Genomic DNA, 20,678 nt, shown 5'->3' with positions numbered 1-20,678 from the left:
CACTGCACCCCCACGTTCGTATCAAACAAATTGAGAGGAGGAAGGAGAGAGAGTTCAGTTCAGGCGATCGAGCCGAGATCGGTGCAGTTAGATGGGAAACAGCCTGAGATGCTGCTTGGCATGCGTGCTGCCCTGCGGGGCCTTCGATGTCGTCCGAATCGTCCACCTCAGTGGCCAGGTGGAGGAGCACAGTCGCCACGTCAGCGCCGGGGAGGTCCTCGCGGCCAACCCCGGTCACATCCTCAGCGAACCCTGCGGCAGCTCCCAGGGCGGCGGCGCCGTGCGACGCTGCATCTCGATCGTGTCTCCGGAGTCCCAGCTCCAGCGCGGCCACATTTACTTCCTCATCCCGGCTGCAATTGCTACCTTGCATGATCATGAGAAGAAAATTCACACCAGAAATCATCATCAGCAGCAGCAGCAGCAGCAGCAGCGGCAGCGGCGGCAGCATGAATCTGTCAAGGATAGACAGGACGTGAGTCAGGAGAGTCCTGCCGGGGAGAATCCGAGCCACCGCCGCCGCCGTAGGACAGGCCGCGTCGGAGTGTGGAGGCCGCACCTCGAGAGCATTTGCGAAGGCTTGTAACAGTTCTCCAGCACTTCAGTAATGGAAATTGAGCCCAAATATATCGATCGATACAGAGACCATCTATATATGGAGTTGAAACGCAGTGATAAAAAAAACAAAAGAATCTGAAAGATATGTAGAATTGCACAAATATTAATTAGATCGAGTTCTTGACACAAAACATCTAAGCAGATTCAAAGCTTCCTGTTGATCCACATGATTGTCTTCTCAGCTCTGTCTTTAGCTTAATTACTGAGCCAGTTAATTTTTTTCAAGAATGGATAAGAATTATTTCCTCTAAGAAGAATTTTTATAGCTTTCTTCACCTTACACGCAGTCTAAAAGATATCATATTTGACTCGAGAAAACGTGCGGTTGCAGGTTTTAATTCAAACAATGATTCAGTAAAGAGATCATATTTGATACTCGTGCCAGAGCAGAAGACCTCCCTTCCCTTCCCTTCCCTTCCCTTCCCTTGCGTGGAAGGGAGAGAGATGGCTTGTTAGCTTAGCTACAGGTTTACAGCTAAGGTGATGCATTCTTTAGGGGAACCTATTGACTGCAAACGCTTGGATCCATATCAAGACACTGTTTACAGGATTGTTTATACAATCATACTGAATATGATTCCAGAATATCTACTATTTTATGCTGCAGAGGCAGCTACGAGCAATGGAATTGAGGGAGCTAGAGTTATATAATAAGAAGAATCAGTGCACGACTAAGGGGTCCTCGATCGTGAGCTTAAAATATACAGCAATGATTGATTAGGGTCTGGTTAATGGTGAAACAGAGAGGTCAAGAATGATGAAGACTGAAACCAACTGCAAGACAAAACTGCATCTACTGTCCCTTGACAATGATCAAGTGATACTATATCATGAGATATTTTTAAAAATACATCAGTAGTGCTACTACTATAATATTATTTTTTACCTTTGTAGTTTGTAGTTATTATAATGAATAACACCTAATATAATACTATTATAATATTATAGAGTTATATAAGCAGTTTCTATACAACTGTATAAGCTATTAAGTAGTTATTATAATTATTTTTAAATAATTTTGATCAATTTATAATGGTTTTAATTAAATTGGTAAAGAATATTTTGATATAATTTTGAACATTATTTATCGAAATATTATTACCAACTAAATTAAAATTATTTTAAAATCGATCAAAATTATTTTAAAATAATTATACTTGTCACATTGTTGTAGAAGCTACTAAGTACTTACTAGAATACTATAATATTATTGGATTAGTGTTACATATTAATAATTAATTAGCAGTAATTATTACAATAACATTGAAAATAAGAGTATTTTTTGAGATAAAATATTTAATCGGATGCTCTCTTTGATTTTTGTTTTTAGAAAAAACGAAGTACCTTTTCACGATTTACATATAATTAATTTAGAGTGCCCTATAAAATAAAGGATGGTGAAATGACATAAGATGGTTCTGAAACTTGAATGGTTGACCAGGACAAAAGACATACTGCACAAAGTCAGTAATGAGCAAGATAGCAACTTGCTTGAGGTCAAACGGCTAACAAACAATTCAACTACTCCATTATTTCAACTATTAACTGAAAATTTGATCAAGGAAAATGACAAAGAATCGAGTTTGTTCTTAAGATATAATATATATATATGAACGTGCCAAACAAGTTTAGGAGATATTGAGTATTGCTGAGTTCAAGATGAAAAACAAACAAACAAAAATGAAGCAGCGTTCAACCGAATGCAAAACAACATAATTTAAAAGAAATAAGACAGGTTCGGGGATAGGGATTATACTGGGCCAAGATTTATACAAATACCACTGACTATTTGCTAGTAGAAATTTGAAGAAAGGATTTAACTTTGGTAAGTGTTCAAATATCTATTAGAAACCTAATATGAATGAGAATTAAATTTAAATCGTTAGATTAAGATTGATAAATCTGAATCGTCAATTTGAGAAGGAATAAGTACTCTTTGGATGGCTCAATCTCAATCATTGATTGACATCCAAATGAAGAGATATTGTATCTCTTGGGAAGGGATGTAATCTAAATCATCCAATTTAAGTTGGATGGTTGGGATCTAATTGAATCAAGAGATTCTTATACCTTTCACTTAGTATAAATAAGACTCCTCTCCTTCTCATTTTACTCAATTCATTTTAATTTAAAGTAGATATTGCATTCCATACTTACATTTGGAGAGTTCGAGAAAGCTTCTTCAGTTTGAAGGTTTTGTGATTTGCAGTGCTGCTATCACAAGATAAAGTTGTATCTTGAGAGACGATTGTCATGATCCTTGAGCACCGTGTGTGGGACAAATTCGTCTTAAAAAAATAGAGTCTAATTCTAGCTAGCATCGACTTTACCAAAATGGTGTTATATCGTCATTCTGCCCGCGCTCAAATTGCACCACCACTAGATCCCAACAATTTTAAGACGAATTTTTCGTGCAATCTTGATGGATTCATCATCGATGGTTCCTGTTCCACCAACGCATGGTTAAAAATTAGAGAAGTTTACATATACCAATTTCAAGAGATGACAGCAAAAGATGCTCTTTTATCTAACCACGTTGAATCTTGCGAGGTTCTTACGTAAAGATGCCTCTTCTATATCTCAAGGAGAGACTGATAAAGGAAAGAGGGTGGCATATGATGCATGGGGACATAGTGACTTCTTATATCGAAACTATATCCTTAATGACTTGGATGACACGTTATTCAACGTGTATATTCTAATGACAATTGCAAAGGAGTTATGGGAATTTCTAGAAAGGAAGTACAAAATAGAAGATGCCAGATTGAAGAAATTCATCGGCGGTTAATTCTTAGACTTTAAGATGGTTGATTCCAAGACTATAACAACTCAAGTCCAAGAGTTGCAGTTGATCCTACATAATCTACATGGCGAGGGAGTCCTTTTAAGTTGCCACGATAATCGAGAAACTTCCACCTCCATGGAGGGAATTTAAAAATTATCTAAAGTATGAGCAAAAGGAGATGAGACTTAAGGATCTAATTGTAAGACTACGGATTGAAGAAGATAATCGCAAGCAATCAGAATCAATAAAAATGTCTATATTTGCAAAGGTAAATCTGATGGAGCCAAACACTGCAAGAAAAAAGTATCCCGACAAAGGATAGAGCCAGGGGAGGGCCAAAAAGTTCCAAGGAACATGTCATAACTATGGCAAATCGAATCACACATTCAAAGACTGTCGACGTCGAAAGAAAGCCACTCAAGTGCACATGACTGAAAATAAGTCAATGTCAATAGATAGTCAGAATTAGACCTGACTGTTATTGTATTTGAAGCCAACTTGGTAGACAATCTAAGGCAGTGGTGGGTTGATACTAGTGCTACATGACACATTTGCTCTGACAAGGCCCAATTTTTAACTTATACCCCTATTAATGGGAGAAAACTAATCATGGGCAATTTTGTAACTTCCAACATTGTTGCTCTTGGCAAGGTGATGCTAAAGATGATATCAGGCAAAGAAGTGACACTAATGAAAGAATTTAGTATCATTGTCGACTCTTGTCAAAGCTGGATTCAGACTAGTGTTTGAGTCAAATAAATATATATTAATAAAAAATGGTCAATTCATAGGCAGAGTTCATGGAGAACAATTTATTCAAAGTGAATGTAATGGTTGTACACCGTGAATTCAATGACAATAAAATTATAAATTTTGTTTATTGGTTGAGTGTTCTAATTTATAGCATGTTAAACTTGGATATGTAAATTATACCAATTTGCAATGACTTACGAATTTAAATTTATTGTCAACAGTACTTTGTTACTTTCATTGATAATTACACTAGATATTGTTATATGTATCTATTGAAAGACAAAGATAAAACCTTAGAAGCATTCAAAAATTATAAGAATGAAGTTGAGAATCAAATTGGTCAACAAATTAAAAGAATTTTAAGTGATTGAGGAGGAGAATATGATGGTCCATTTGATGAATTTTGTGCAGCCTCTGACATTATTCATCAAACGACAGCTCCTTACTCTCGTCAATCAAATGGAATTGCCGAGTGTAAGAACCGAACTCTTAAAGAAATGATGAATGTTATGTTAATAAGTTTAGGCTTATCCCAGAATTTATTGGGGGGGGGGGGGGCTATTTTATCGGTGATCCTATCTGAAAATCGTGAAGACAGCTAGCTGGGTATGTGGCTCAGCGGTTGACCTTGCGAAGACTCGTCTCCGATTTGCAAAACCAAGAACATTAGTGCCGGGTTGGGGAAGAGGTCCCGGAGTTAGCCCTTCGACGCTCAAGTCAGTCACTGGAATAGTAGAAAGGCAGTAAGGAACTATAATAACAACAGGAGCTCTAGCACAAATAACGCATACTTCCGCCGGTGCATAGACCACCCTTTATATAGTGCTCTAGTAGTAAACGCGTATGCTTATCGAGGTACGTGCACATTTTCTCAACTGTCTTATGAAAAAATATGTCAGAAAAGTGTTTCTGACATCATTCCTTAACAGGGCGTGCAAATCTCTAATATAACAATGGAAACTTCCGTAGTACGATTTACTTATTGATCATGCCCCGCTGTTAGCAGCATCAACTCCAAAACGATATAATGAGCTAAGCAAGGGGGCCCACTATTTGGCCGAACCGGGGACGCTCGGCCGAGATTCCCCACCTGGTCAATTTCAGCTATTATTCTCCACAGTCGCTCGACTCGGTAGGTTGTTCCCCGCGCGATTAGACATGCGGTCTGGTCGGACGAGCCCTTATAGGATCGTCACAGTTGAGTAATATCCTCTCTGTAGTCATCCTAGTCGAACAAGCAACCTGCTCAGGTGAGCCTCCTGACCGAATGGAACCTTTAGGCACGCTCGGCTTGTTGCCACCCGCTCAGTTCATTGCCGCCCGCTCAATTGCCGCCCGCTCGATTAACTTTGGTGACCAGGCGGTTTCTTGTCTTTGACCGCCTTGACTTTGACCTCCACGTTGGCTGCTGTTCCTGCCTTGGACTCATACATGGTAAGCTCCCTTTACCACCGCATCAATCGACAAACCATATTCTCAATAAAATCCCTCACAAAAGCAAAGATAAAACTCCTTATGAGTTATAAAAGAGTCATAAGCCTTCTTATTGTTAGGATCCTTCGTACGGAGGCTAGAGAGGGGGTGTGAATAGCCGACCCCAAATCGTCGTTTCTTTCTACAAAACGTGTTAGCGCAGCGGAAAATACAAAGAAACGAAAGAGAAGAAAACCAAACCTTAACACAAGGATGTAACGAGGTTCGAAGATTAGGGCTCCTACTCCTCGGCGTGTCCGTAAGGTGGACGAGTCCAGTCAATCCGTCGGTGGATGAGCCCCCGGAGAACCGGCTAATACAATATACTCCTTGTGGGTGGAGAAACCTCGCCACAATAACTTACAACAACAAGAGTACAAGAACAATAAGAAAAGCAATACAATATGAATACAATAGCACTCTACCAATTGCTTGCTTTCTTGTCGACTGGAGGTGAAGCAGCAACTTCACAACCCAAACGCAGCAGCTGGTCGACGATCGGAAGCTCACGCGAAGCTTGAGGCGAGCTCAATCAAAGCTCGGTTGAGCGAAGCTTGACGGAAAAACGAAGTTCTAGAAGAAAAGAAGAAGTTTTTGTGCGGCCCTCGACCCTTTATACCGCGAAGAAGACGGCGAAGAAACTAGCGGTTGCTACGCAGCTGGGGCGTGACCGATCGGTCAAGACGGTCGGTGCGGCCTCGATCGGTCGTGGGGACCGATCAGGCCTGTCTGTCGGTCCCGGACCGATCGGAAGGCTTCGAGAGTTGCCCAACTCTCGTGTGGAATCTGATCGGTCCCGGACCGATCCCTATCCTGATCGGTCCCGGACCGATCAGCTCATCTGATCGGTCCCCCGATCAGTAAACCTGACCTTACATTTGTTATCGATTGGTCACTGGCCGATCGGATACCAACTGAATCGGATGCAGACCGATCCGAGCTATTTTGCCCAAACCAAGTCCCAAGTCTCCCAAACCAACATCCGGTCAACCTTGACTGTTGGTACATCATGCTTAGCATCCGGTCACTCCCTTGACTGCTAAGACTCCTCACCAAGTGTCCGGTCATCCCTGACCCACTTGGACTTTTCTCTTCGTGTCAAGTATCCGGTCACTCCCTTGACCTACTTGACCTTCTCAACACCAGATGTCCGATCATCCTCGATCCATCTGGATTTTCCCTGCCGGCTTCACTCACCGGACTTTCACCTAGCTTCACTCACTAGGGTTTTCACACCGCCTAACATCCCAGTTAGGACTTCTCTGCTTGGCTTCACTCACCGGACTTTCCAACCGCCTAACATCCTAGTTAGGACTTTCCCACCGCCTTCACTCACCGGGACTTTCCACCTGCCTAACATCCAGTTAGGACTTTCTCCTACTCTTCACTCACCAGGACTTTCCAACCGCCTAACATCCCAGTTAGGACTTCCCAGTCGACTCTCCGGACTTCCACACACCTAACATCCAGTTAGGACTTTCTCCTGGCTTCACTCACGGGACTTTCCAACCGCCTAACATCCAGTTAGGACTTTCCCATGCCTGGCTTCACTCACCAGGACTTTCCACACGCCTAACATCCCAGTTAGGACTTTCCCGTGCAAGTCTCCATACTTGGACTTTCCGCGTGCCACACCTTGGACTTTTCCCGTGCCAAGTCTCCGTACTTGGACTTTTCCAGTGCCAAGTCTCCATACTTGGACTTTTCGCGAATCAGGTCAACCAGGTCAACCTTGACCTAAGGTTGCACCTACAATCTCCCAAACATCAAGAATACCATCGGCATGCAACTCAACTAGGTCAACCTTGACCTAAGGTTGCACTGACAATCTTCCCAAGTCAAACATCAAAATACAACTCGAGTCAAGTCACCTCGAGTCGGGTCAACCAGGTCAACCTTGACCTAAGGTTGCACCAACAATCTCCCCCTTTTTGATGTTTGACAAAACTCATAATCAAGTTAGGTTAACCCGATAACCTAACTTAAGTTTTCCAACCATCTTCCAATGTCCAATGTTCTTTCCTTGAACATTCTCTGGACATTCTCCCCTTAGGTTAACCCGATAACCTAACTTGGGTTCTCCAATAATTCTCCCCCTTTTTGACACACATCAAAAAGAATTCCAATGTTCTTCCTCGAACATTCCTTGACATTCTTCCCCTAGCTTAGGTTAACCCGATAACCTAACTTGGGTTCTCCAATAATTCTCCAATGAACACTCTCCCCTTTTTGACACACATCAAAAAGAAAAAGGAGAGTATCAAGGTCAAGAGTTTCTTCCTAATGAAAGTCTCATACCTTTCATTGAAACTCTTAATTTCCCCCTTGATACTAAACTCAACAATCAACTTAGTGATAATCCCATATCACTAATCCTCAAAAGTCTTAAGGAGTAAAAACTCCCCCTAAGAGTCAACTCCCCTTGACAATTAGGTAAAAACTCCCCCTAAAGGTCAACTCCCCCTTGACCATTGCACCAACAATGTCTTGAAGAGTTTCAAACCTTTAGAAATCCAAAACACCAACTCCCAGCTGAAATTTCAGACAAAACAGTCGAAAAATCAGCATTTGGCACGCCCTGATCGGTCACCAGACCGATCAGGGATTCCCTGGATCGGTCACAGTGACCGATCCAGCATCCCCTGGACCGATCAGGCAACCTCCTGATCGGTCCACAAGTCTGATATCAGATTTCTGATTTCTTCTCCCGAAATTCAGAAACCTCTAGAAAATCACAGAAAATTTCAAAAATTGTAAAATTTTAAGGATACATTCCTCGTAACATACACTATCATGGAAAAATAATTTTCGATGAAAATAACTTCCATTTTCAAATCTTGATACAAAGTTCAAAAACTTTGAAATAGTTCAAGTTTAACTCAACTTTGTATCACAATGTTCAATGATGAATGCAATCACTAAGATGTCTTCATCAAGGTTTTCCAAATCAATTTCAAAATGATTTTAAACCTTTTAATTTAGGACCATAATCTTAGGGCTAAATGTACATGACTTGTACACAAGCTTTCCCTATGATCCTCCATTTCTTGAATTAGGCTCATCTAGGTACAAGAACTATGCACCTTGATCCTAATTCATGATCCTAATATCTCACACACATCTAAAGTGTATCAAACACATCCATGGCAATTTTAATTTGAGATATGAGTTTAGGTATCTTAGACTAAGGTCTCATGCATTTTCTAAACACAAATTTGATCTCAATATCAAAATGTGTTTTTCATCCTTAAATCAATTCAATTGATTATTAATGCAAGAGATGATGACATGGCATAAAATGGTATCATAAATGAAAACATGTGCCAAAGTCATGATATCATGGCATAAAGTTTGAAACTTAAATAAACATGACATAAAAACTAGCCTAAGCATTATCATGACATTTCAAATGATAATAAAACTAAACATGATGTCATGACATGTGAGGGCAAACAATCATGGCAAGATTTAGCATAAATAAATATACCTAGATTACCTATCTAAGTATCCTTAACCACTTGGCTAACTTCAAATTTAATCCTAGATTGCCCCAAAATGCCAAAATCCTAATTTTGACACTTCTTGAACTCTTGATTAATTCATGCCACTTAAAGATCAAATTTATCCTCAAAACTTGGCATGTTTCATTTTTCCTCGAGAGTTCTCTAGATTTTCCCAAATTGTGCCAATTGATATTAAAAATGAAATTTCCAATCTTTAGGCACATTTAACTCTTCAAAGGAGTAAATGATAATTCCATTTCATTTTCAAAAGTTCTCAAAACCTTGAAAATGCTCCTTGAGTGTCAATTTCCTCAAAGTTGGGTTAACTACCCTTCTAATCGGAGTTGACACTCTCTAACCCATTTATGAGGTAGAGAAGATGCTCCTAGGAACCCAATACCTATTAGAGCTCATTGGGTTCACTAAATATTCACTAGGGATAACTTCCCTAGCAACCCTCCTAATGACCCTCTTAGGCTTTAAAGCCTTGGTCATTTGGGACTCATCAAGATCAACTCTAGGGGTGACTCCCCTTGTGACCTTGGTGATGGTCTTCCTAGCCCTAGATTTTATTCCATAATCGAATGAAACATTATGATAAGTGGGCTTGACCACTTGGGACTTAGGTTTGTGACCCAAACCTTTCTTGTCCTTGGACATTGGTTTTTGACCCTTAAACCCTAGAGATGACTTCTCCAAGTTCTTAAGAGCCTTTTCCAAAGTATCAAGTCTTGACCTCAAGACTTGATTCTCCTTCTCTAATACCTCAAGTTTTAATTTGTCATTGTTCTTTGAGGCATTCCTAGGCATGTGTCTAGTTGATTTGGGGTTTCTACCTAGGTTTTCCTTAACCTTAGAAGTGTTAATCCTAGGGTTAGCATTCCTAGTAGTATCCCTATCTAGGTTGACATGTTTAGCACATAAGCACATGTATTGATTTCTAGTGTTAACATGCTTATCATTATTGACTAATGCAATAAAATTACTAGCATGTATCCTACTAGAATTGCACGAATGAGCCTTAAAAGATACCTTAGGGTTTGCCTTAGCTCCCCCTATCGATGTGCATCCCTTGTCCTTGTGAGGTTTCCTCCCCTTCGGACATTGGCTCCTATAGTGTCCCCGTTGCTTGCATTGAAAGCACACCACGTGCTTCTTGCCTTTGCGTGTTGGGACTCCGGCTTCCTTGACCTTTGGTGCCGGTGGAGTCTTCCTAACCTTCTTTGGACATTTGCTCTTGTAATGTCCATGTTTCCTACACTCAAAACACATTATGTGTAATTTGCTTGAAATCACAGTGTTTGAGTTACCTAGGGTTGTGGATGGAGATGAGCTTTCTTCTTCAACCCTTTCGGAGGTGGGAACTTCTTCTTCTTGCTCCGAACTTGAACAAGAGGAACTCTCCTCCTCTTCTTCCTTGGATGTTGAGTAGCCCTCAACTCCCAATTCGCTCCCTCCATGATGTGAGCTACTTGGCTCACTAGGCTCCTCTTCATGGCTTGAAGTGGAGCTCTCCTCATGGTACTTGGCCAAGTTATCCCACAACTCCTTGGCATTGTTGTATTTACCTATCTTACACAAAACATTAGTAGGTAATGAAAATTCAATTGTTTTAGTTACCTGATTGTTGATCGTGATTTGGTGGACTTGTTCCTTCGTCCACTTGTTCTTCTCTAGAGGCTCTCCTTCTGATCCTGTCCGAACCAGAAGTCAACAGACGCTGGGCACGTGGCGCTCCAAGGCTCGCTGATGTAGATCTCCAACTAGTGTCGAGATGCTCCGGCTATCCTGCACAGAAGTCGAGCCGGGAAGGGAATTCCCAGCGACGACCCTCCGACGCTCAAGTCAGGTAAATCACGATGAACAAGGTGGCTCCAGAAGTCTCAGAGTACGTACCCGAATTCCCCCGCCGGTGAAACCTGAGGTTCTTTATATAGAGCGGTGTCAAGTTTGGGCACGCGTACCGAAGTGCATAAGTGTCTTCTGTCCTTTCCTAGGTATGCGGCTGTCAGAAAGCTTACCTGACCCCTACCGCTACAGTCAGAGCATGCCCTCGATGGGACAACGGAATCCCGAAGTGCATAAGTGTCCTCTGTCCTTTCCTAGGTACGCGGCTGTCAGAAAGTTTACCTGACCCATATCGCTACAGTCAAAGCATGCCCTCGATGGGACAGCAGAATCCCCTGTCACAAGATTCGGAGCATGGCACACACGTGAAACCTACAGGTTGTCAAAGAAAGAAATCCTCTGGCCTTTTCCTTTGCTCCAAACTTGTAGTCCGAGCGGACGGATACCTAAACATCCGACCGGACATCCGCAATGGTTTACTTGTGCTTTGTGGAGACTAACAGGGGTGCTTTATGACTGCGGTCGGTCAAAAGGTCAGCTCGGTCCATGACCTTTTTAACTGAGCGTCGGAACCCGATTTGACAGGGTACCTCCCAACTATAAGTGCGAGCCGGACGGACCCCTCCAGGTACTCGATTCCATAGACCGGCCGACAGTCCAATCGGACCGACCGTCTACGGCCGTCCGTCCGGTCGGACCACACTCTCCTCTGGGTGGGCGGCTGTTCCGGTGACTTCCCCTTGGCGTTGACTTTGCAAGAAAGGGAGGCCCACTCTTACTACCGGATCACTTGCCTTCCCTTCAAGTCTAGTCGAAGGAGGTGTATAGTCCGACTGACTGGACTGTGAGTCTAGCCGAACGGCTCATTCATGATGGTATTCTCCGCCCGGTCAGCCGTAGAGATGTCCTTGAATGAGTCAGTGATGGCCTTCACCGGATCTCCTCGCGTTCTGCGCCAATCTTCGCCATCAAGGTTGATCATACCTTCATTAAATGCTCCGAACGATTGACTGCCACGTGGAGCGATGCTCTCGGAATACGGAGGCGGCAGCGTGATATTTTGATGTGACCGAAGCAATTCGAAATATACGGCTAGATGTATGCTTTGATTCCCGTGACCTGGATCCGACGGTGGAGGCCGCCCGGCCCTCACCCTATAAATTCTTCATTTCCTCCTCACCTTCACACGCCTCCGTCACCTCTACTGTTGCTTTCTGCGCTCTGGAGCTCCGGCGATCTCGCTTCTGCCCTTTGACGCTATCCGGCGCCTTTCTTCGATCCCTCTTCCCCCAGTAAGGTTTTAGATCTCTCCTTTTTCCTTTCCGATATCTAATTCGCACTTCTGCTCTAGTTTTTGAAACTCCATTTCCTCGTCTTTGAAACTTCCTTTTTGATTTCTTCTGTCCCGATCATGGCCAGTTCTTCTCATCCCGAAGAACAATCTTTAGGCCCATGGTATACTACCATGCGATCTCGTTTCGAACAACGGGATTTTGATATTTTGGCTGACAATTTCGAAATCCCCGAGGATATCGAAGTTCGCCTAGCTGGTCCTGCCGCTCGGCCTCACAGACCACCGCGCGGCGGTTTCTGTGTCTTTCGCGACCAATTCATCGCCGGTCTGCGGTTCCCCGTACATCCTTTTATAGTAGACGTCTGTAACTATTTTAGCGTGCCGCTCGGCAGTTTAGTACCAAATACCTTTCGTCTGCTCTGCGGCGTTGTCGTTTTGTTTAAGATTCACAACATCCCCCTCCGACCGGAGGTCTTCTTTTACTTCTATTATCCTAAGCAAGCCGAGCCGGGCACCTTTATGTTCCAAGCTCGGCCCGGTCTGGTCTTCTTCAATAAACTACCCACTTCCAATAAACATTGGAAGGACTATTATTTCTATATCCGCATGCCCAGTCAGCCAAACTTTCCGACCGGCAAGTCAGTCTACCTCCCTCCCGAATCGAAGAAATTCAAGACCCGACCGGATTATCTTCACGCCGCAAATGTACTAGCCGGTCTACGGCTTGACATCAACAAGCTTCTTCACGAGGGAGTGATGTACATTTTTGGGCTGAGTCCTATACGGACCCCACTTCCGACCGGCTTCGGTAAGAACTTTGCTTTGGCACTTGCTTTAATTGCTAACTGATTTCTTTTTCTCTTCCTGCAGCTGACATCGTCATGGACTCGTGATGGCCGGCGTTCTAAAGAGAGGCGCTGGAGGCCGTGGCGACCAAGGAAATGAAGGCGCTATTAGCCGGTCGGTTCTCACGAAGGAGAAAGCGGCACCCAGGCTGAATCGCTCGAGCCTCTCAACAGCAGGTGGACAGCGGAGCTACCCCTCAGGGAACCAACGGCCCCAGGAAGGGTCGTTCGGGAGGAGGATCACCTTTGCAAAGAGGCCAGTGGAGACCCCACGCTCGGCTACCTCATGGTCCAACCCTCGACCGGGCCGCCTCTGCGAAAGGCGCTGTGCGAGACCATTTCGTCCGGGACGGGGACGGTTGCTCGGTCGAGGCCACTCCGGTCGAGGCCACTCCGGTCGACACTCTCCCCCCTGCTCGCCGTTCAGTCCAACATTCGACCATCCATTCGCGATCTTCTGCGCCAGCTTCTGATCCCGGTCGGGCGATCCCTGGTCATGGCCGCACAGTACGGGCTACTCTTCATCTCCCTACTGAAGAGTTGCTGCCAGAAGCTGACCGGACAACCGTGCCCGAGCACACTATTACTTTGAAAGGGCCCCTCGCCGAGATGTGGGCCGACGCTCGGGCGCGCGTAGCACTGATCCCTCTCCAGAACTTAGCCAACAGCCACATGCAAGCGGCTACGGGGGTAAGTTCTTCGTTGTTTTTTTTTTGTTGTTTTGCCTAAAATATTTCCGCTCGGCTTCTAACAACTGCGCCTTCTCGTTTCAGAGGTGGGTGGAAGAGATAGCAGTGTCTAGCTATGGCGGACGAGGAGATAAGGCAACTGCGGGCGGTGGTCCGAGCGGCTCCCAAGGACCTTCCTACTGGTGCAAAAGAGTGAAAGCTCAAACTCTGTGGCTGGCGAGAAAACAGTGACCGGGCCCACCCTAGCCGAGTCGAGCGGCAGGTCAAGTCGCTTGACACAAAGATAACTCTTTCCACCACTCGGAAGAACACGACCATCTCCGATCCGGAGAAGAAAACGTGGAGGCGGGGCCTGGAGTCGAAGATAAAAGAGCCGGCAGAGCAGCTCGACGGAGAAGGCGGGCCGCTCGGTCGACGCGGAGAAGATCGAACGTCTGAATGAGGCCCTCACAAGCTCCCAAGCAACCTTCAAAGAATACCAGGATGCCGAGCCGAGTCGCCGCTCTCCGACAAAGCCACATCCGATCGCCCGAGTTCTCGGAGAAAATTTGCGAGCGGATGTACTCGGCTTCGACTTGGCCATTACGGCTACTATGACCTATCTGAAGTCGAAGGGCCTTCTTCGGAGTCCACCAATATTCCGCCGGCGATCGGGTGGAGCTTCGAGCAATATTCGAGGGACCTCTACGACTACATCGAGTAATTCTTGTAATTTAGCCGCTCGGTGATCATGAACCTTTTGTATTTAGGCCACTCGGCCTAAGGTTTTAATTTTAATGAAATGCTTTCCTTTCGTGTATTTTATCTTCTTGCACTGTCCCCTTGCTAACACTTGTGCTGTCCGCTCATCTCCTGTCACATCACACCTTTGGAGAATCGCTGGAGTATTTTCTCCAGCTCTTCCGTTCGGCCGCACATAATTCTGTGTTGCTGCCAAGAATCGCTGGTTATGAGACGATCCGAACCTCTCGATGTTCAACCTCGGAGCTCGACGGTTGGCCTGCTCGTTATGCACTCGTCTCTCGATTTTTAACGGAGCTCGTCGGTGCGGTTATTATAGCGGACGGCGGCTCTCGATCTTTACGGTGCTCGTCGGTCTTCCGCTTGGAGAGTTTAGCCGGACAACGCGCTCTCGATCTTTAACGGCGGTGCTCGTCGGCGCGGATATTTATAGCCGATCGGCGCGGCTCTCAACGACGGTGCTCGTCGGTCTTCCGCTGGAGAGTTTAGACGCCGACTCGTCTCTGGATCTTTAACGACGGTGCTCGTCGGCGCGGATATTTATAGCCGATCGGCGCGGCTCCCGATCTTTAACGACGGTGCTCGTCGGCCTTCCGCTCGGAGAGTTTATAGACGCCGGCTCGTCTCTTGATCTTTAACGACGGTGCTTGTCGGCGCGGATATTTATAGCCGATCGGCGCGGCTCCCGATCTTTAACGACGGTGCTCGTCGGTCTTCCGCTCGGAGAGTTTATAGACGCCGGCTCGTCTCTTGATCTTTAACGACGGTGCTCGTCGGCGCGGATATTTATAGCCGATCGGCGCGGCTCCCGATCTTTAACGACGGTGCTCGTCGGTCTTCCGCTCGGAGGGTTTATAGACGCCGGCTCGTCTCTTGATCTTTAACGACGGTGCTCGTCGGCGCGGATATTTATAGCCGATCGGCGCGGCTCTACGGTTTAACGTCTGGGCTAGACGGCCGTCAAGGCTAATTTTGACACTTCCGTTCGGCGTAGCTCTTTGCCTTTCCCCCAGCTTGGATAATGCCCTCCTGGCCGCACGGCTCAGGATCTACTTCATCGAGTATTTTGGCTCGGATAATATACCTCCGTCCGAATGGCACGGGGCCTTCGATCTTCGAGCGTTTGGCTCGACCCATTTACCTCCGGCCGAACGGCGCGGGGCCTTCGTTCCTCGAGCGCTTGGCTCGACCAATTTACTTCCGGCCGAACGGCACGGGTTATTTGCTTACAAGTCTTAACCACATAAACCTCCCGGCCGATCGGCTCGGGGGCCTTCGCGCTACGATGATAATGCCTTATATTCGCTCCTTTGACTTTTCATCTCTGCATTTCAAGTATTTAGTCGAAAAATGAAATACACAGGGTGATTTACAGTGATACACCTTTCACCCCGCCCGGTAAGGCTGGAGGTGGTTCGCGCTCCACGGCCTATCTAGCTACCGTCCGTCCTCATCCTCCAAATAATACGCGCCCGAGCGGAGCTTTTCGATGATTTTGAAAGGGCCTGCCCATGGCGCTTCAAGCTTGCCGACGTCGCCGACCGGCTTGACTTTCTTCAAGACGACTTGGAACGATCCGGGAATTACGCTGCGGTTGTAGTTTTGCTTCATCCGGTGACGGTATGCCATCCGAACGGACGCCTTTGCCCTCTCCTCTTCTACCAAGTCCAGCTCCACGTTTCTTCGTTCGGTGTTGTCATCATCATAGTTACGGATCCTGGTGACTCAACGCCGACTTCGACCGGTATGACAGCCTCACCGCCATATACCAAATGGAACGGTGTGACTCCGTCCCTTCTTTTGGCGTCGTTCGGATAGCCCACAAGACGCTCGGCACTTCATCCGGCCAACTCCCTCCCAAATGGTCGAGCCGAGCGCGCAGAATTCGGTTGGCGACTTCAGCTTGACCGTTGCTCGAGGATAGGCCACGGACGTGAAATGTTGCTCAATGTCGTAGCTTTGGCACCAATCCTCCAACATCTTCCTGTGAACTGCCGCCCGTTGTCGGACACCAGTCGGCGAGGGATGCCGTTGCCAGATGAATTTTTAACCATTTGCTCAGTGATCTTTGCTAGCGGCTCGGCCTCCACCCACTTGGAGAAATAGTCTACCGCCACTAGTAAAATTTCCTCTACCCGGCCGCCATCGGAAATGGACCCACAATATCCATTCCCCACCGATCGAACGGACATGAGATGGTTGATGCCTTCATCTCCTCTGCCGGTCGGTGGGAGAAGTTGTGATACTTCTGGCATGAAAGGCATGTAGATACTGTCCGAGCGGCATCTGCTTGTAAAGTTGGCCAAAAGTATCCGGCCAAGAGGATCTTCTTGGCTAACGAGCGTCCGCCCGGATGACCTCCACATGATCCTTGATGTACTTCCTGGAGGATATAAGCTGAGTCCTACACATTTTAGCAGGGCGCGAGAAAGCTTTCTTGTAAAGCTGATCTCCGATGAGTGTAAACCGACCAGCTCTTCTTCCGAGGAGCCGGGCTGCATATTCATCGGATGGTGTGGTGCCCAAGGAGGAATTCTATAATAGGTGTCCTCCGGTCACTTGGAAACGCGAGACCTTGCATCCGGTCGACATGCGCCACCATCAGCGTTTTTTCAATTGGCTGCTGAATGGCGACCGGCGTTATTGAGCTCGCGAGTTTGGCCAACTCATCGGCCGCCTGGTTCTCCGTTCGGGGAATCTTCTGAATAAGCACTTCTCGGAAAGTAGCTTTGAGTTTTTCAAAGGCCTCAGCGTAGAGTTTAAGCCGAACACAGTTGATTTCAAAGGTGCTGAGCGGCCAACTGTGAATCCGAATAGAGAGTCACCCGACCAGCTCCCACATGCCGTACTGCCTGTAATCCGGCTATAAGGGCCTCATACTCTGCCTCATTGTTGGTGGCCTTGTAGTCCAGCCGGACGGATAGGTGCATCTTTTCTTCTTGCGGTGAGATAAGCAATATCCCAATCCCTATTCCGAGTCGAGTGGAAGACCCATCCACATATATCCTCCACAGAGCTTCCGGCTCGGGCCTCTGCACTTCGGTCACAAAATCAGCCAAGGATTGGGCTTTAATCGCCGAGCGGGGCTGGTACTGGATGTCAAACTCGCTTAATTCTGTCGTCCACTTGATAAGCCGTCCGGACGCTTCTGGATTCAACAGGACTCTTCCGAGTGGACTGTTCGTTCGGACAATGATTGTGTGAGCCAAGAAATACGGTCGAAGGCGCCGAGCGGCTAGAACCAAAGCAAAGGCCAACTTCTCGAGCCCGGTGTAGCGAGATTCAGCATCTTTCAAAATATGGCTCAGAAAATACACCGGTTGCTCTTCACCGTTCGCCCTCACAAGTGCAGAGCCTACAGCATGCTCAGTTGACGATAGATACATATAAAGTGACTCACCCCCGATCGGCTTGACAAGTATAGGCAGAGAATTCAGATATGTTTTCAACTCTTCAAATGCTCGGTCACACTCTTCGTTCCACTGGAACTTATAGCTCGACGCAGAACCTTGAAGAACGGGTGACTCGATCGGATGATTTGGAGATGAACCTTGACAATGTTGTAATCCATTCGGTCATTCGCTGGGTTTCTTTCATATTACGTAGAGGAGACATGTTTTGGAGCACTTTTACTTTGCTTGGGTTTACTTCAATGCCCCGCTCGGTCACTCTATAACCGAGGAAGCGGACGCTCTTGGTTCTAAACATGCACTTGTTGGGATTGAGCTTGATCTCGTACTTCCTCAGTGTTCGGTAAGTCTCCTCTATATCTGCACAGAAATTAGTGGCTTGGAGAGATTTTATCATGATATCGTTGATGTATACCTCCATGTTTCGACCAATTTGCCTTCAGAACACTTTGTTTATCAATCTTTGATAGGTGACTCCGGCGTTCTTCAGTTCTAAAGACAACACATTGTAGCAGAAGGTTCCCTCGTCTATTATAAAACTGACCTTCTCCTGATCCTCCTCGGTGAGCGAGACCTGGTGGTAACCCTAGTATGCATCCAACATGCAAATCAGTTCACAACCTGTCGTGGAGTCTACTATCTGATCAATGCACGACAGTGGGTAGTAGTCCTTTGGACAAGCTTTGTTCAAATCTCAGAAGTTGATATAGACCCGCCATTTATTGCCTGGCTTGGAGGCGAACACCACATTAGCTAGCCAGCTCGGAAACTTAACCTCGTGTATGTGGTCAGCCTCCAGTAACTTGTCAACCTCTGATTGGATGATCTAGTTCTACTCAGCATTGAAATCTCTTTTCCTCTATTTTACCGACCTGGCGTCTGGTCGAAAGTACAATTCATGTTGGGCGATTGTTGGTGAAATACAAAGACATCATGATTTTGCTGGAGGCATTGGATCAACTTCTTCTTCTATTTTTCCTCTAGATCCGAGGCGATGAAAGTGGTGGCCTCCGATCGGGTCGGATGGATCTGAACTTCCTCCTTTTCATCATAAATTAAAGCGGGAGGTTTCTCGGTTATGGCGTGTACCTCGATTCGGGGGCCTTCCGAGCGGAAGAAGCTTCGCTCGGATCATCTCTATATAGCATCGCCGAGCTGCTAGTTGATCTCCACGCACTTCTCCTACTTTGTCTTCCACGGGAACTTTATCTTCCGGTGGAAGGTTGAAACAACCGCTCGGAATTCGCCGCGCGTCCCAGAATGACATTGTAGGATGATGGAGAGTCGACCACCACGAAGTTTATTGTCTGGTCCTCTGCGGCTCTTCCCCGGTGGGTGGCCGTAGGATCTGTCCGGCCGGTGAACCGTTGCCGTAAACCCGTAGGCGGGGTAGTCATGGCGGACTCGGCTCGATCAATTTGCGGTGATCGAACGCCTTCTTGAATATGATGTTGATCGAGCTCCTGTGTCCAAATATGCGGTGAATAGTATAATTTGCTATTACCGCTTTAATGAGCAGAGCGTCGTCGTGGGACACTTCTACTCCTTCCAAGTCTCCGGGGCCGAAAGTGATTTCCGGTCCACTTGCCCGCTCTTGGCTACAGCCGACTGCGTGGATCTGCAGCTGCCGGACGCCCGCTTTTCTGGCTCGATTGGAGTCTCCTCCGGTCGGCCCTCCAGCAATAATGTTGATCTCGCCCCGGGAAGTATTGCTCCTGTTTTCCTCTTCCCGAGTGGACGGTCGCGACCGTTCTCTGGACGCCCGGCGATTCTCCTGTCTCGGAGATCTGTGTCGATCGGACGTCTGGTGATGTCGCCTCTCTATGCGGGTCCGGTCGGCTTCTTGGGTCCTTTGCCTCCTGTCGAGGGGAGGAGACCGTCGTTCGGCTCTCCGGGGAACAGGATTGGACACAAAGGGAAGGCTTCGGCAATCCCTCGTGTTGTGCGTATCCGTTTGGTGGAATTTGCAGAACATAGGGGTCCACCTCTTCTTTGGCTTGGGCCGAGCGGCAGCCACTTCTTGTACGTGCGATCTGACGTGAGGGGATCGAATTGCTTCGGCCCTCGGTCCTCTGGGTGGCTGCTGAGCGGTGTGCTGTTTCCGCTCGGCATGAACAGGTGCGCGCTCGGCTGGAGTTTCCTTTTTCCGAGCGGCTTGCGCTTCTTCCACATTTATATATTCGTTGGCCCGATGTAGCATGTGATCATAATCTCGGGGCGGCTTTCGGATGAGCGACCGGAAGAAATCCCCATCCACAAGGCCTTGCGTGAAGGCATTCATCATCGTCTCCGATGTGGCCGTTGGGATGTCCATCGCCACTTGGTTGAATCGCTGGATGTAAGCTCGAAGCGATTCTTTTGGTTCTTGCTTGATGGCGAACAAGCTAACACTTGTTTTCTGATAACGACGACTGCTAGCGAAGTGGTGGAGGAAGGCCGTTCGGAAGTCTTTGAAGCTTGTGATGGATCCGTCCGGCAGCCTACGAAACCACCGTTGAGCCGATCCCGAGAGGGTGGTAAGGAAAACTCTACACTTCACTCCATCTGTGTACTGATGGAGCGTGGCTGTATTATCGAACTTACCCAGATGATCATCCGGGTCCATTGTTCCATTGTATTCGCCGATCGTCGGAGGCACGTAGTGCTTGGGCAGAGGGTCTCGTAGGATAACCTCCGAAAATTGACGATTGATCCGCTCGGGGGAGGAGTCCGCTCGGGG

General features: G+C 46.6%; 1 protein-coding gene across 1 annotated transcript; it reads left to right on the top strand.

Annotated features, from left to right (window-relative positions):
• On the top strand, positions 1-817 carry LOC122000498. Its single transcript, XM_042554883.1, has one exon. The coding sequence runs from the start codon at positions 92-94 to the stop codon at positions 584-586; it is 495 nt and encodes a 164-aa protein (XP_042410817.1). The 5' UTR covers positions 1-91; the 3' UTR covers positions 587-817.
• The last annotated feature ends 19,861 nt before the right edge of the window (positions 818-20,678 follow it).

This window comes from Zingiber officinale, chromosome 7A (assembly GCF_018446385.1).
Source record: "Zingiber officinale cultivar Zhangliang chromosome 7A, Zo_v1.1, whole genome shotgun sequence".
NCBI classification, from domain to species: Eukaryota; Viridiplantae; Streptophyta; class Magnoliopsida; order Zingiberales; family Zingiberaceae; genus Zingiber; species Zingiber officinale.
Note: the sequence above shows the minus strand (reverse complement) of the source record. Positions and strands in the feature narration are given on the sequence as shown.